Raw genomic sequence first — 15,459 nt, 5'->3', positions numbered from 1 at the left:
TGTCCACTATGGACAAACGGCAGTTACTTTTATTCTGAAGAAGGTTGGGTTATCCCGACTGAAACCTAGGTAAATTCTAGGTAAACGGTGCAACTGAGGCTGTTGGCAATTAAAATTATGTTTTAAGATTCTACAACAAATTGCTGTAAAGGATATTGCATGGTAATTTTGTGGATCACTTCTACTACATCTCTTGTGTATGGGTTTGACCTGTGCTTTCTTCCAACTACTGGGCACTGTCTTTTGTTTGATGGATTGGGAATAGATTATAGGGAGAAGAGGAGCTAACTCGGCACAAATTCAGTATAGAATCTGACAGGGATTCCACCGGGTCCACAGCTTTGTTCAATTTTAACAATTTCAGCTGTTTCTCAACACCACTGACACGAACACTTGTTTCACTCATCTTTTCAGTGGTACGAGGATTAACCAGTGGCAATTCCTTTTGGTGCCACTAACAGCCTTTACATACTACCAGAATTTCTTTGGGTTGTGTGAAAGATCGTTTGACAGTTGCAGTAGTCAATGAAGACTTCACGCATTGCTCTCTTGACAGCCAAAAATGTTTCATCTACCATCTTTCCATCTGTAGATCTGTGCTATGTTCTACACCTATTATGCAGTAGTCTCTGTTTCTTTAAAAGTTTCTTTACAGTACCATGGAGGGCCCATCTTATTATGAACTGTTTACTGGGTACATATTTATCCAGTGTGTGGTCAGCCAGTTTTTTTAAACTTAAACCAATGTTCCTCCTCTTGCTCTCATCCTGTCCTGAATGATTTAGGTTCCTCATTGACACATGACTACTGTTTTTTTATCTAGTTTACTTAACATGGTTATCTTTCTATTTGTTTTAGTTGTCCATTGTACTTTGGTAATCATTGTTGCCACAACTTTATCTTGATCACAGATACCAGTTTTGATGTGGACGTCCTCAAAGAGGTCTGGTCTTCTCAGTTTAGGTGACAGATGACAGCAGAAACCATCAGTACCATTCTTAATTCAGTAATTGAAACAGACAGAACCCATAAAACAAATGCAAATAAGATTATCATATAAGCACACAAAACAAAAAATTAGTCAATCTGAGGATATGTGACTTTAATACCATGTAACAGTTCGGTGAAGAAGAATGACCACAAATTTCTTCAGACACCCCGTTTCCAGACGAAGCTATATAGCGATGATTAGACCCACACAGCTACCAAATTGTGGTGCTATTGATTGCTACATTTCACTCGTCATTACAATTAGTGTCTGAAATTTTCAGTGGAATTAAGATTGACAGACTGATTGATTTAGCAGGCTTGTTATGGTGCAATAAGTTGACATGAGGGTTCATCAAACCAGTAACATGTGAGTAGCCCTGTGAACATGACCTTGGGTCTCCACAGCAAACTCATTATGAAACTGGGAGTTAAATGCTTCATTGGGCCATTGGTGCGCTTGACACCTTGCATCATTTGAAAAGATGCAAAATTGTAGCTTGTTAGAGCACACTACAAACCTGCAGTCAGCTATCCTCCAATATCTAGGTGAATTAGCGATTTGGAGATGTGCAGCTTGCTGTGGAGCTTGATGTGCCACTTTGAGCAGTGGCCTACTATGAAGTACCAGACTCCATTTTTCCATTGTAATGTTGCATGGAAACCGGTTGAGGGGTGGACCTGTCGTCATTGACAGCAGCAATTTCTGATGGACTTGAAACTTACTGTCCTTGAAAAGACAAGACACTCATCTCTTGTCCTTGTTGCGTTGGATCTTTTTGTGACTATTGTTCTTATGCTGTGTTAAATGGCTGTGAGTAGTACACCATTCCTTGTAGACACATTGGAGCTCAGTGTTGATGCACCAAAATATCAGGCAACTTCATTCACAGTGTTGTCACAGACAATTCCAAACACATATTGTGACATCTCCATATTGGCCCATCTTATTGCATACAGCCGACTGGCACTAACACACCACTATACTGTCACATCTTATGTCAGTATTGAAGTGTTATGTGACTGCCCTGTAGCAGTTCTATACCATTTACAAAGCTCCCAATTGGAATCTGTCAGTTGCTATGATTTGTGGTATTCCATTTGGCAAATGTGTCTGACATAGGTAATGCCACTATTTTTAACTATCATGTATCACATTGAATAGTCCTTTCTTCTTCAGAGACTGCCATGTTTACATGCCAAAGTTGTGTTGTAAAAATGTGGCACATCTCAAAATGGCAACTTCTGATGCTATCTGGCTGGCTCATACTACTTGCAGTTTCTCTTAGATGTAATCTCACAGTTGCTGGAACACATTCAACTGCTAGACTGTTGCAGAATGTGGTGTTAACATAGTGGGACTCAACTGCATTCAGTGGCAGTTGTTTGCATTGGTGTCCTGGTACACCAATGGAAAGGAGTGATACTGGGGCCAGGCCCTGGGCTCCCATATCATCTTAAGCCAGGACAGTTTTTCTTATGCATTCTTTGAAACAAATAGTATAGTTACAGAAACCAACAAATCTTGATTGCCTTACACAAGAGATGTTACAACATGCCAGGCTGTCCTTGCAACATCATGTTCTCATATTACCTGTAAAGGTCATCATTTGCAGCATTTATTTACTAAAAAAAAGAATCTAGTGAAAGGTATATTGTGTACCACATTTTGCAGCTATATGCAAAAAGAACTCTAGTTCTCTCATCTACAACATGATACAAATGACGCTGTTCTGGCCAAATAAATTAAGAAGGCACAGAATAACTTAATGTTGTTAAATCTCAATGACACTGTGAATCTTACTGAAAATTTCTTTGTAATTCACTATTAAAATGGGAAGACGTCAATTCAGAGGCTGTTTAGCTTTCTTAAATATTGTTTTTGAAAAATAACTTTGTATTCACAGATTCTCTCCTTTAGCTAAGGAGAACTTTATAAAAGCTTGAAGAAAATTGTTTAGAAAATAGAAAATGATCTGTACCCGTGCAGTGACAGTTAGTTATAGAAAGATGATATGTGTCATCCAACATTAGATGATAATTTATTTTACACTTGCAGAGTGTATTAGGATTTTTAATTTTCTCTTTTAGTAGCTCAGTTTTCTCATCCATAATTTTTGAGGCAATAATTATGCTTACTCACAACAGATATTACCAAATTCACTAACATAAACTACTATATATGTTTACAGGCATAAAAAAGGAAATTGAAGATATGTATAACAAATTTTTGACAGATGGTGGCCCATTTGTTTATTTACGATTAGACATTGATCCATCATTTGTGGATGTCAATGTTCATCCTTCCAAGAATTTAGTGTGCTTTCTTTACGAAGACGTCATCATCAAAGCATTGCGTATCCATGCAGAGAAAGAACTGCTTCAGTGCAAGGACACTCGCAGTTATGTGGTGAGTATGACATGTAGTCTTCCTTATTTCTTTCTCTGTATAAGTTGTCTCTCTCTACTTTCTACATATAAGTGGTCATATACAACATTCTAAATCTATTTTTATGCAGGTTCAGCAAGTACTATCCCCAGTTGTCAAAAAAGTGGCTGATGCAGACAGTAAGATATATGACCATAAGAAAGTTCGAACAGATAGCAAGGAGCAGAAATTGGAAAAATTCTTTGGTCCGACTGAGACAAACTTAAATACCAGTGACAAAGAGATCTCAAAAACAAAACTTCCAGAGAAGTGTGATGGGTTCTCAAGTGTGAAAGAAAAGGACAGTGATACATCTGACAACAATGCACCTCTGCAGAATGGAGATGCATTATCAGTACAACAGAATAAAATTACTAAAGCATCAGGAAAGACAGTGAAAAGGTACTGGACCCGTCTGCTTCTGCTGTGTTAATAACTTGGTAATATATGTTGATGGTGTAAAAGTTTTTGTACAGCCGCTATTTAAATTTTACAATATGGGATATTGTAAGCAGATTTAAAGCTGGCTTCTAAATTAATTTATTTAATGCAGAACCAAACACAAGTAAGACATTTTACATATTATGTTGTACTTCCTGAGTGGAAGTTGTCCTCAAAGACATAAATTGCTATTGATGGCTCAATTCTTGTACTGACTGATTTGAAAATTTTGCTTCTAGTTTCATTTGCCTTCTGCAATTTTTCTTCCAAGGAAATTTTGTATGTTAAGATTTAAGGTTGTCTCTCAGCTGAGAACATCCCATTGGATTGCCACTTCGAAGTTTCTTAATTTTACCTTGTGTGTGTGTGTAACTAATAGAGGTTTCAATTTAAAAAAAAAACCACAGTGTACCATTTGTAATTCACTTTATATGGTATGTGACTGTGCAGATTCAGATGACTGCTGCTCACATATTGCAAACTTTCCTATGTAAATTTTTCAGAAGAAAGTAGTGAAGATTGCTGAAATGACGTGGTTTTCCCCTTTGCCAGAGTTTATGCTGCTTTGAAGATTTGCAGTAATTTAAAGCAGTATGATGACTTCCTTCAGTTATCAGGTTGAAATCATAAATTTGGGAACAATGCATCAACTGTTGCTTTTTGGCAAGTTGTTTGCAGACAGTTGACTGCAGAGCCTTGGAAAATGAATATTGAAATGATGAAATTTTTACATGATTCAAGTAGAGTGAATTTTAGCGTCATAGAGTTTATTACTACTTATTCACAATTTATCTACGGCCAAAGACTGTATTGAAATCAAATAATTTAAAATGTTTTGACTTATTAACATTTACTCATACAAGATTCCACACATACTCACCACTGTCATATGTAAATAGCGGTTAATAAGTGCTGGTTAGCCACAAAAAAGGGTATAGGATGGCTGGAATATGATAAAAAAGTGTTCTGTAATACAAAATATTCCTTCTAGTCTCATATTTTTTCAAGCCAGTGTGTATGCCAACAATTAAAAAAATGGTTCAAATGGCTCTGAGCAGTATGGGATTTAACATCTGAGGTCATCAGTCCCCTAGAACTTAGAACTACTTAAACCTAACTCACCTAAGGACATCACACACATCCATGCCTGAGGCAGGATTCAAACCTGCGACCATAGTGATTGCGCAGTTCCAGACTGAAGCGCCTAGAACCGCTCGGCCACACCGGCCGGCGCCAACAATAAAGCAGAAATATCTGCATTGTACGTAAATGTTATTGCTAATGATTTCTAAGCATAGAGCACTACTTCCACTAATATTTATATTCTTTTTGAATACACTAACCTGTTGTGAAGATCATCATTACTGATTTGTAACTGGTTATAGAAAAGATAATACAGCTCATGCATTCAAAGAGTGATATGAATACTAAAATATCAAGCATCTGGTTTGATTTTTCTTTGTTGTTACAATGTTGAACTTCATCATTATTACCTTTTTTTTCTATCCTGTTGTGTATTAGTGAATGTTGCCCCATATTATTTGTAACTTAAGTTACCTTAAACTGTTTCAGTACTGCTGATGAATGAAAAGGTTAACCCAAAAAAGGTGCTCCTTCACACATGCAACAAAGGAATTTGCCCTTCCATCCTTCCTTTTCTCCTCCCATATCTGTTGCCCAGCAGCAAGACTCCTCTTCCCTCTTTGGCTTCATTACCATTCTGAGTGAAATATTCTTCCTAATAGTCTGCTGCACTATACTTTCTTGTACAGCTGGATGAGGCTCATTCTTCAGGTAACAGGTATTATCTCTAAATAATTTTTTCCATGTGGCTATATGTTTGTGAGGGGCATTGTAATGGTTCCATCTCAGCTGTTGTTTACACGTATTTATTTTATTTTATTTGCACAGTTGGCCGATAGTTCAAAATTAAATAAAGTAAAAATGTTAAAACAATACCTGAAGTGGAACTATTACAACACCCTTTATCTCCTTTCGTTTTACACATAGAAGCTGTAAAGAGTATCCTTTCTTTGCCAATTACCTATTACCTTTTCCTACATCTCATTTTCTATTTCCTTTATGATTGTCCTATCTCCAATTTTTAGTCTCAAGTTATACCTGAATGGCATAAATTTTAGCCTCCTTGTTAGTGATTTCTCTGCTGTCCATGGAAGAACCTCATCAAGTCTCCCGTTTTCTAGCTTACAGCAGTCTCTCTCTCTCTCTCTCTCTCTCTCTCTCTCTCTCTCTCTCACACACACACACACACACACACACACACACACACACACACTTAATTAAAATTCCCACAGAACACCTACAAACTAACTAATTCATCTCAACATTGACATTTATTGCAAATAACAGTATGATGAGTAATGCATAGAAGTTGTTGTTGTTGTGGTGGTCGTCAGTCCTGAGACTGGTTTCACGCAGCTCTCCATGCTACTCTATCCTGTGCAAGCTTCTTCATCTCCCAGTACCTACTGCAACCTACGTCCTTCTGGATCTGCTTAGTGTATTCATCTCTTGGTCTCCGTCTACGATTTTTACACTCCACGCTGCCCTCCAATACTAAATTGGTGATCCCTTGATGCCTCAGAACATGTCCTACCAACCAATCCCTTCTTCTGGTCAAGTTGTGCCACAAACATCTCTTCTCCCCAATCCTATTCAATACTTCCTCATTAGTTATGTAATCTACCCATCTAATCTTCAGCATTTTTCTGTAGCACCACATTTCGAAAGCTTCTATTCTCTTGTCCAAACTATTTATCGTCCATGTTTCACTTCCATGCATGGCTACACGGAATTACAATGTCCTTGGTGAACCTCAAACTTTTTATTTCTTCTCCATGGATTTTAATACCTACTCCAAATTTTTCATTTGTTTCCTTTACTGCTTGCTCAATACACAGATTGAATAACATCGGGGAGAGGCTCCAACCCTGTCACACTCCCTTCCCAACCACTGCTTCCCTTTCATGTCCCTCGACTTTTATAACTGCCATCTGATTTCTGTACATATTGTAAATAGCCTTTCACTCTCTGTATTTTAACCCTGCCATCTTCAGAATTTGAAAGAGAGTATTCCAGCCAACACTGTCAAAAGCTTTCTCTAAGTCTACAAATGCTAGAAACATAGGTTTGACTTTCCTTAATGTAAGATAAGTCATAGGGTCAGTATTGCCTCACGTGTTCCAATATTTCTACGGAATCCAAACTGATCTTCCCCTAGGTCGGCTTGTACCAGTTTTTCCATTCAAGTCTCTACATCCTTACATTTGTCCTCTAGCCATCCCTGCTTAGCCATTTTGCACTTCATGTCGATCTCATTTTTGAGACGTTTGTATTCCTTTTTGCCTGCTTCATTTACTGCATTTTTATATTTTCTCCTTTCATCAAATAAATTCAATATTTCTTCTGTTATCCAAGGATTTCTACTAGCCCTTGTCTTTTTACCTACTTCATCCTCTGCTGCCTTCACTATTTCATCCCCCAAAGCTACCCATTCTTCTTCTACTGTATTTCTTTCCCCCATTCGTGACAATTGTTCCCTCATGCTCACCGTGAAACTCTGTACAACCTCTGGTTTAGTCAGTTTATCCAGGTCCCATCTCCTTAAATTCCCACCGTTTTGCAGTTTCTTCAGTTTTAATCTGCAGTTCATAACCAATAGATTGTGGTCAGAGTCCACATCTGCCACTGAAAATGTCTTACAATTTAAGACCTGGGTCCTAAATCTCTGTCTTACCATTATGTAATCTATCTGATACCTTCTAGTATCTCCAGGCTTCTTCCATGTATACAGCCGTCTTTCATGATTCTTGAACCAAGTGTTAGCTATGATTAAGTTATGTTCTGTGCAAAATTCTACCAGGCGGCTTCCTCTTTCATTTTATACCCCCAATCCATATTCACCTACTATGTTTCCTTCTCTTCCTTTCCCTACTATTGAATTCCAGTCACCCATGACTATTAAATTGTCGTCTCCCTTCACTATCTGAATAATTTCTTTTATCTCATCATACATTTCATCAATTTCTTTGTCATCTGCAGAGCTAGTTGGCATATAAACTTGTACTACTGTAGTAGGTGCGGGCTTCGTGTCTATCTTGGCCACAACAATGCGTTCACTATGCTGTTTGTAGTATCTTACCTGCACTCCTATTTTTTTTTCATTATTAAACCTACTCCTGCATTATCCCTGTTTGATTTTGTATTTATAACCCTGTATTCACCTGACCAAAAGTCTTGTTCCTCCTGCCACCGAACTTCACTAATTTCCACTATATCCAACTTTAACCTATCCATTTCCCTTTTTAAATTTTCTAACCTACCTGCCCAATTAAGGGATCTTACATTCCATGCTCCGATCCGTAGAACGCCAGTTTTCTTTCCCCTGATAACGACATCCTCTTGAGTAGTCCCCGCTCGGCGATCCGAATGGCCGAATGGGGGACTATTTTACCTCTGGAATATTTTACCCAAGAGGATGCCATCATCATTTAACCATACTTTAAAGCTGCATGCCCTCTGGAAAAATTACAGCTGTAGTTTCCCCTTGCTTTCAAGCCGTTCGCAGTACCAGCACAGCAAGGCCGTTTTGGTTAGTGTTGTAAGGCCAGATCAATCAATCATCCGGACTGTTGTCCCTGCAACTACTGAAAAGGCTGCTGCCCCTCTTCAGGAAGCACACGTTTGTCTGGCCTCTCAACAGATACCCCTCTGTTGTGGTTGCACATACGGTACGGCTATCTGTATCGCTGAGGCACCCACGGCAAGGTCCATGTTTTGTATGCACTGTTGTGGAACACCATGATAGGTTAGCCCTGAGAGTAGCAGAACATTATGCTGAAGCAACTGCCACATCCTGTCAGCATTTAGTTCCTGTCCAAGTACACCCCCCCCCCCCCCCCTCCCCTCCGCTGCTCTTGGGAGCTGTTTTCGATATTGTGTTCAGCTAGGATGTTTCACTTACTTCATTAAGAAACATTTTGCAGCACTGGTAGGGAATGCAAAAGATTCTTTTGTTGAACTTTTCCACCCTACTGTTAAGACAGAAGAGTTTTGACACATGAAAGATCCCATTGTAATACTTTAGGAAGGACTGCATGTGCCACACTGTGTCCTTACAGGCTATGCAGGGAAGTTCTTAGAGAAAATGACCATCTCACTTCATATCTAGCTTTTGAATTGATGATGCTCCATACTCAATTTGGGTTCGGTTCAGGCTACAACATTGTGCCACTGACATTCTGAGTCTGCTGGAGACAGTTGCACAAAAGGTTTTTCTTTGTAGCTAACACATAATGAGTGATCAAGTATTATATTACAAGTAAGTGTTACAGGACATAGAATTATTTTGTGCCCCTCCGCTAATAATGACTACTATTTTTAGATAGTGCTGACCTGAGGCAACCATAAAATCTGAGCCTTTATTTCCATAATGAATGGTCAACTGATAGAACAGTTAATAGCTAAACTGCAGAAAATACTATATTCTGTTTTCTCCTACTGCAGTGTGTAAATTAAATAAATAAAAAAGTACAATAAGAAAAGAGGTGTTTCTTGCAGTTTACTGTGTAAATTATTGCTATAAACACTGCTCAAAGTTCACTGAAGTATTTCTTAAAACTAAAAATAATTAAAAAGACGCATTGATTTGTATTGTTTATTTCAGGCGCATATTCCGTCTCACAAGTTTATTGCAATTATGTAAAACAGTAAGAGACAGTGTGAATGAAGAGTACAAGACAGTTTTGAATCAGGCTACATTTGTTGGTTGCATCAATGAACGTTATGCATTAATACAACATGAACTCTCTCTGATGCTTTGTGACACATATTTATTAACGTAAGCTTTTCTTCTCTTTTTTTTTTTTATGAATATACAATCTCCATGTAATAAATTTGATTTGACTGTTTGATTTTCTTTCAGTAGAGAACTGTTGTACCAAAAGATCTTACAAGAGTTTGGAAACATGGCATGTTGGGATCTGTCAGTAAGTACAGTTCTTATGTTCCTTAGCTGTATATGAAAGGTACTACAGCCTTTCTGAACTTGACTTGTTATTAATGTGCAATCAGTTTGATTCCCAGCTCATCTAACTTGGTATATATATTTTTTAGAATCTCTTTCATCCGTGCAGACAAGTGATGCATTAATTCTTTTGTGGAAAGCCACAGTCGCCTCCTTCAATGTGTGTGCCAATATGACTAGTTATAGAAAAAAAAAGATCTATGTTTCTTGTCAGGTTATTGATAACATTTTTGTTCAATGTTTCAACAACTGCTTTAATTGGAAACTTACTTCCAGTTATTTTTCTTGATTTTGCCATAACTGTGCACTTGCTCAGTTTAAGTGATATTACTGTCATCAAAATATTGAACACAAACACAATGAAATGGGTTACTCCTTCAGTGAAATCAAAAAAACTAAATTAATTATATTGTTAAAAATTTGCAGGAGAATCCACTTCCACTGCTGGATGTCCTAAAGCTTGGCTTGAATAATGAAAATACTCATGCTGGAGAAATCCAAGAACAGAAAGCCATTGAACTGAAGAATCTATTAAATGTGAAAGCACCTCTGCTCTATGATTATTATTCAATTAAAATTGATGATGGTTTCATTTTGAGGTTACCAAGAGTTTTAGGTAATCAACTTTTGTAATGTTTTAGTTGATATTCAACTCATTTATGGGCTAATCCCATATTAATGTATGATATGCAACAACCTGTGATATAAGATCAGTAATTGTAAATACACTGATGGAAAAAAAAATTACAACACCTAAAAATAATTAATGTAGACTCATGAAACTTCGGAAGTACATTTGTCTACTTAACTTATTTAAGTGATTAACATGGCAAGATGACGGGTTAATGTAAGTGCGAGAAAAGTCATTGCAAATGTGAAAAAATCACACCATACAGCGTAACTTCAAGTGTAGATACAGTGTATCTAGCACGCAGACAGGTTGGTTGCAAGCCTTCAACTGGCCTCCTCCTAACCAACGCAAGGCCATCACTGGCACTGAGGCAAAACCATCTTTCATCAGAAAACACCAACAGATGTCCACTCTGTCCTCCAGTGAGCTATCACTTCTACAGGCATCTGACTCTGAGCTGTCCTTGAAGTGAGCCGGCCGGAGTGACCGCGCGGTTAAAGGCGCTCCAGTCTGGAACCGCACGACCGCTACGGTCGCAGGTTCGAATCCTGCCTTGGGCATGGATGTGTGTGATGTCCTTAGGTTAGTTAGGTTTAAGTAGTTCTAAGTTCTAGGGGACTTATGACCACAGCAGTTGAGTCCCATAGTGCTCAGAGCCATTTGAACCATTTTTTTGTCCTTGAAGTGACCATTTTGTAACAGTTCGTTGTCACTGTGCTGCCAACTGCTGCTTAAATTGCTGCTGCAGATGCAGTGCTATGCACCAGAGCCCCATGGTGAACAGGACAGTCATCCTTCTTGTGACCATACATTCTCGTGACCACCTCTGCCAGCAATCACGTACAGTGGCTATATTCCTACCAAGGCTTTCTGCCATATCACAGAAGGAACATCCAGCTTCTCGTAACCCTATTATATGACCTGAGTGAGGTATTGATAATGACATCTTTGTTACCCTATTTCTTGACTAATATCAACTCACCACATCCAATCTCAAAGTTAACTAACACTCACAACAGTTCCAGCATTATTTAAAGCAAGCCCGATTTGTGTCCTCATAGTGGGGCTACTAGTGTCATTCTGACGCAACTGGTGTGAAATTTGAATTGACATTGTTTTTCATGTGTAGAGACATGCCTACCAGTGTCTCCTCAGTGTTGATATTTTTTTCTGTGAGTGTATTATGCTAGTAAAGGGGTGAAATGTACTCATTACTTCTCAAATTCTCATATGTGATGCTATCAGCAGGTGAAATGTTTGAAGTATCTGAGAATAATAATTATTAAATGATACTGTTTTGCTCTGAGAAGAAAAACTCATTAAGATGTCTGAAATTGGCACACTTCGAAAATCACATTTGATTCATAATTAACCAAAGAAAGTTGTTGAGAGATTTTTTCCTTGTTAGGTAAAACAAGTAGAATTCTTTGCTCTTGGTACAGATAAGCTATATTTCATTCATGAAAAAAATGGCTAATATAATTAAGGTATTAAGAGACTTTTCAGAATGTATGAGAATACACATGGAGTGATGACAGTCTCTCAGAATTATTGGTATCCTTGGGAGAACTGTGCATGATGAAATTGCTCCATTGGGTATGTAAAGTGTAAGACAAGTAAGATAATTCAAGGAGAAGTGTTAATCCCAGTACCAAAGAATACAGGTGAAGGATTCACAATTTAGAGACAATAATTCATGAGCACCCAGAGCCCGCTTTGTGAACACCTTCCTCCAGGAGGCACTCAAATGGAATGTGTGCAGTATCTTCTGACATAAACCTGGTTCAGTAGGCTTGAGACCAGTTGAAATTATTAAAGTGTGTTATCTCAGGAATCTCTTCACTTACTGAATGATCTCAGGAGGCTTACTGTCGTAAACTTGGTCAAGCTTGGACAGCAACGTCTCAGTCATCTTGTGAGCAGCATGCCAAGGAACATCCACGTACATTACAATGCATAGTTTGAAGCAATCTAGTATTGAATGTTACCCAGCAGCAGATTTCGATTTTGCAGACATCTAGTTTCGAACAGACAAATTTTATTTTGGTTATTCTTTTGGGTTTATTTCAGAATAAAATTGTTTTTGGTTTCATGAGGCTTATTGTTTCATATCTTGCTTCCATTGAATCAAAGTCCACAGGTGTTGGCAAATATACAGACAGTGCAAAGCTTGTTATGAACAGTTTATATTACCATACTGTAATATAGTACCATCCATGGTGTGCCTATCGCTAGTATAGAAGGAAAGACAGACACTACAGTGAAGAAAATATTCCTACTGTTGTGCAGGAGGCAACTAAAGTGATGCTTCACTAAAAAACAGAAACACAAATATAAAGAATCAAATAAATGGAAAAGATGCAAGTAAAATATGTAGGGTAATGATTTTCATTTTGAAATAAAGTAATGACTGAATTAACATAGTTGTGGGAAGTATGTGATAAGAGTTGAGCTCTGAGTTCCTGTGAAATATCTCTGAATACCTACTTGAACTGAAATGGGTCTCCCCCATCTTCCCACCCTGTTTCCCCTCCGTACCTCTGTCCACCTGCCTAAAAAAACACTTATAGACACTCACATGGATAGAGTTTGCTTCTCTTCCTGGTGTTGCTTACCATTTTCTGTTTCACTTGTTTATTTGTTTGTATCATTCTTCTCAGAGTAGCACTTACATCCAATTTCGTCAATTATTTGTTGGATGTATTGGAATCTCTGTCTTCCCTTAAAGTTTTTTCCCCGTTATGGCTTCTTTTCATATGGTAGAAGCTATTCTCTAGTTATTTAACACATGTCCTATCATCATATTCATTTTACTTACTGGTCAGTGTTTTCTGCATATTTTGTTCCTTGCTGTTTCTGTGAAGGAGCTCCTGATTTCTTATGTATCAGTGCACTTAATCTCCAGCTTAGCTCTATCAGCACACCTCAAACAATTCGACTCTCTTTCTTTGTGGTTTCCCCACACTCCGTGAATATTTTCCATACTGTACATTCCCAGAAATTTCTTCAGGGCCCGTGTTTGTTACTAGAAGACTTCTTTTAGTGAGAATATCCTCTCTGCCTGTGTTGGTCTGCTCTTCATTTACAGTAAATCTGCATCTATGCTTCACAGTCCACCTTGCAGTGTCTGGCAGAGGGTATTTTTGGTACAATTAGCCCCCCCCCCCCTGCCCCCCCAATTCCTTTCCCATTCACAATTGGTGCATGTGAGAAATGATTGATGCTGAAGCTCTGATGACAAATTTCTCTAATTTTCTAATCTTAATCATTTTGCAAGATGTATGTGAGAGGAAGAAGTATGTTGTTGACTGTTCTTGGAATGTAAGCTCTTGAAATTTCAACACTAAACTCTCTGTGATGAACATCATCTCAAATGCAGCATCTGCCACTAGAGTTTGTTGGAACACCTCCGTAATGCTTTTCTGCTGACCAAACAATCCCATTACAAAATGTGCTGATCCTTGTTTATTTAATCTGTCCATATTCTGGGTTCACTATACTTTCCTTTCCGTTCCATTCCACTCAACAACTCCTGTAATTCTTTCTCACTTTCACTGAGGATAGCAGTGTCATTAGTGTATCATATTACTGACATCCTTTTGCCTTCAATTTTAATTCTACTCCTGAACCTTTCTTTTATTTTCAGCATTGCTACTTAGATGTACAGGTTGAACGGTATGGGAGGAATACTACATCTTTGATGTACATCCTTTTTAATCCAAAAACATAATTTGTGGTGTTCCATTCTTATTGCTCCCACTTTGCTCTTGTACATATTGTGTATTATCCATCTTTCCCTGTATGTTACATTTGATTTTATGACAATTTTGAACATTTTGCACCATTTGACATCGTCAAACACTTGTTTTAGGTCATCAGATCATATGGTGTTGCGATTTTTCTGAGGATTTGCTTTTGTTATTAAGCACAGTGCAAGAACTGCCTCTTTGTGCCTCTACCTTTCCTACCTCCAAACTTATGTAAAATATCCTAAATTTTTCCCTTCCTTTATATTGTTTCTTCACAAATATTGTTTCTTATTCGAAGTATCCTTAATCAAAAATTTTCTTGTAGGCTAAGTGACTCATGTGTGAGAAGATTCTCATTATAAATGCCACAAACCCTATTTTTAAAAAATCAGCTGTATTAGAGCTATCAAAAACTTAATTTTTTTCAGGAGAGCTAAAGCCTAACATTGGGTACATACCAAAGTTTTTTGTCCAACTTGCCACTGCTGTTGTTTGGACAGAAGAGAAGTCGTGTCTCCACACCATAGCCCGAGAGCTGGCTGACTTCTATGCATCTGACTTTTATTTAGCAACAGGGAACCAGTTCCATCCATTTCGAGTAAGTATAATAACTGCATTACTATTTAACTGCTAATTCTGGTATTTAGCTCTGTGAAAGTTAAATGCCCACCACAGGAAGTGGACGTAGATGGCTGTTGGAGGGTATAGTATCACTGCAGCACTTTGATCACATTGAGTGCATGCCATCCGTCTCACTACTTTAACATGTCAATAAATAGCGTTCCTTGCAGCTGATATAAGTACAGCCACACAATCAGTCTGTTCTGTACTAGCTTCTGATATTGCCAGGTACTATAATCGCTGTGCTGCTGACTGTTCAATAACAACCTTGCTTGGGACTTGGTTCTCCTTTCCGGTCACCTTTGGATTGGGTCTCTCTTTGTTCTTGGCCTGTTGACATTGTTGGGGCGAAGGTCTCTCTTTGTACCACATTGTGGCATAGGTTGTTTTAGCTTGTGTTAGTCTCTATCTTGTCTGTTGTCACGGTCAGTTGTGTTTAGCTTGACTACTGCTCGGTATTGTGTTCTCTTCTGCATGTGGCCATTTCACTTTGCGGCTTCACCTGTTTCTCTCCTGGGTTCCATTGTGTACATTGATATCTGTCTAAACGCATATA

General features: G+C 38.1%; 1 protein-coding gene across 3 annotated transcripts in view; it reads left to right on the top strand.

Annotated features, from left to right (window-relative positions):
• Nucleotides 1-15,459, top strand: part of LOC126092375 (DNA mismatch repair protein Mlh1) — a 60,782-nt gene that overhangs the window by 21,353 nt on the left and 23,970 nt on the right. For 2 of the 3 annotated variants that reach the window (XM_049907933.1, XM_049907930.1), the window contains 6 exons: nt 3,180-3,397; nt 3,507-3,817; nt 9,543-9,716; nt 9,801-9,864; nt 10,329-10,518; nt 14,711-14,880. In XM_049907933.1, the coding sequence (XP_049763890.1) occupies nt 3,180-3,397; nt 3,507-3,817; nt 9,543-9,716; nt 9,801-9,864; nt 10,329-10,518; nt 14,711-14,880 (1,127 nt within the window). The remainder of the gene's footprint in view (nt 1-3,179; nt 3,398-3,506; nt 3,818-9,542; nt 9,717-9,800; nt 9,865-10,328; nt 10,519-14,710; nt 14,881-15,459) is intronic. The other variant, XM_049907931.1, reaches the window with a different exon arrangement.

This window comes from Schistocerca cancellata, chromosome 7 (genome assembly GCF_023864275.1).
Source record: "Schistocerca cancellata isolate TAMUIC-IGC-003103 chromosome 7, iqSchCanc2.1, whole genome shotgun sequence".
In the NCBI taxonomy this organism is placed as follows: Eukaryota; Metazoa; Arthropoda; class Insecta; order Orthoptera; family Acrididae; genus Schistocerca; species Schistocerca cancellata.
Note: the sequence above shows the minus strand (reverse complement) of the source record. Positions and strands in the feature narration are given on the sequence as shown.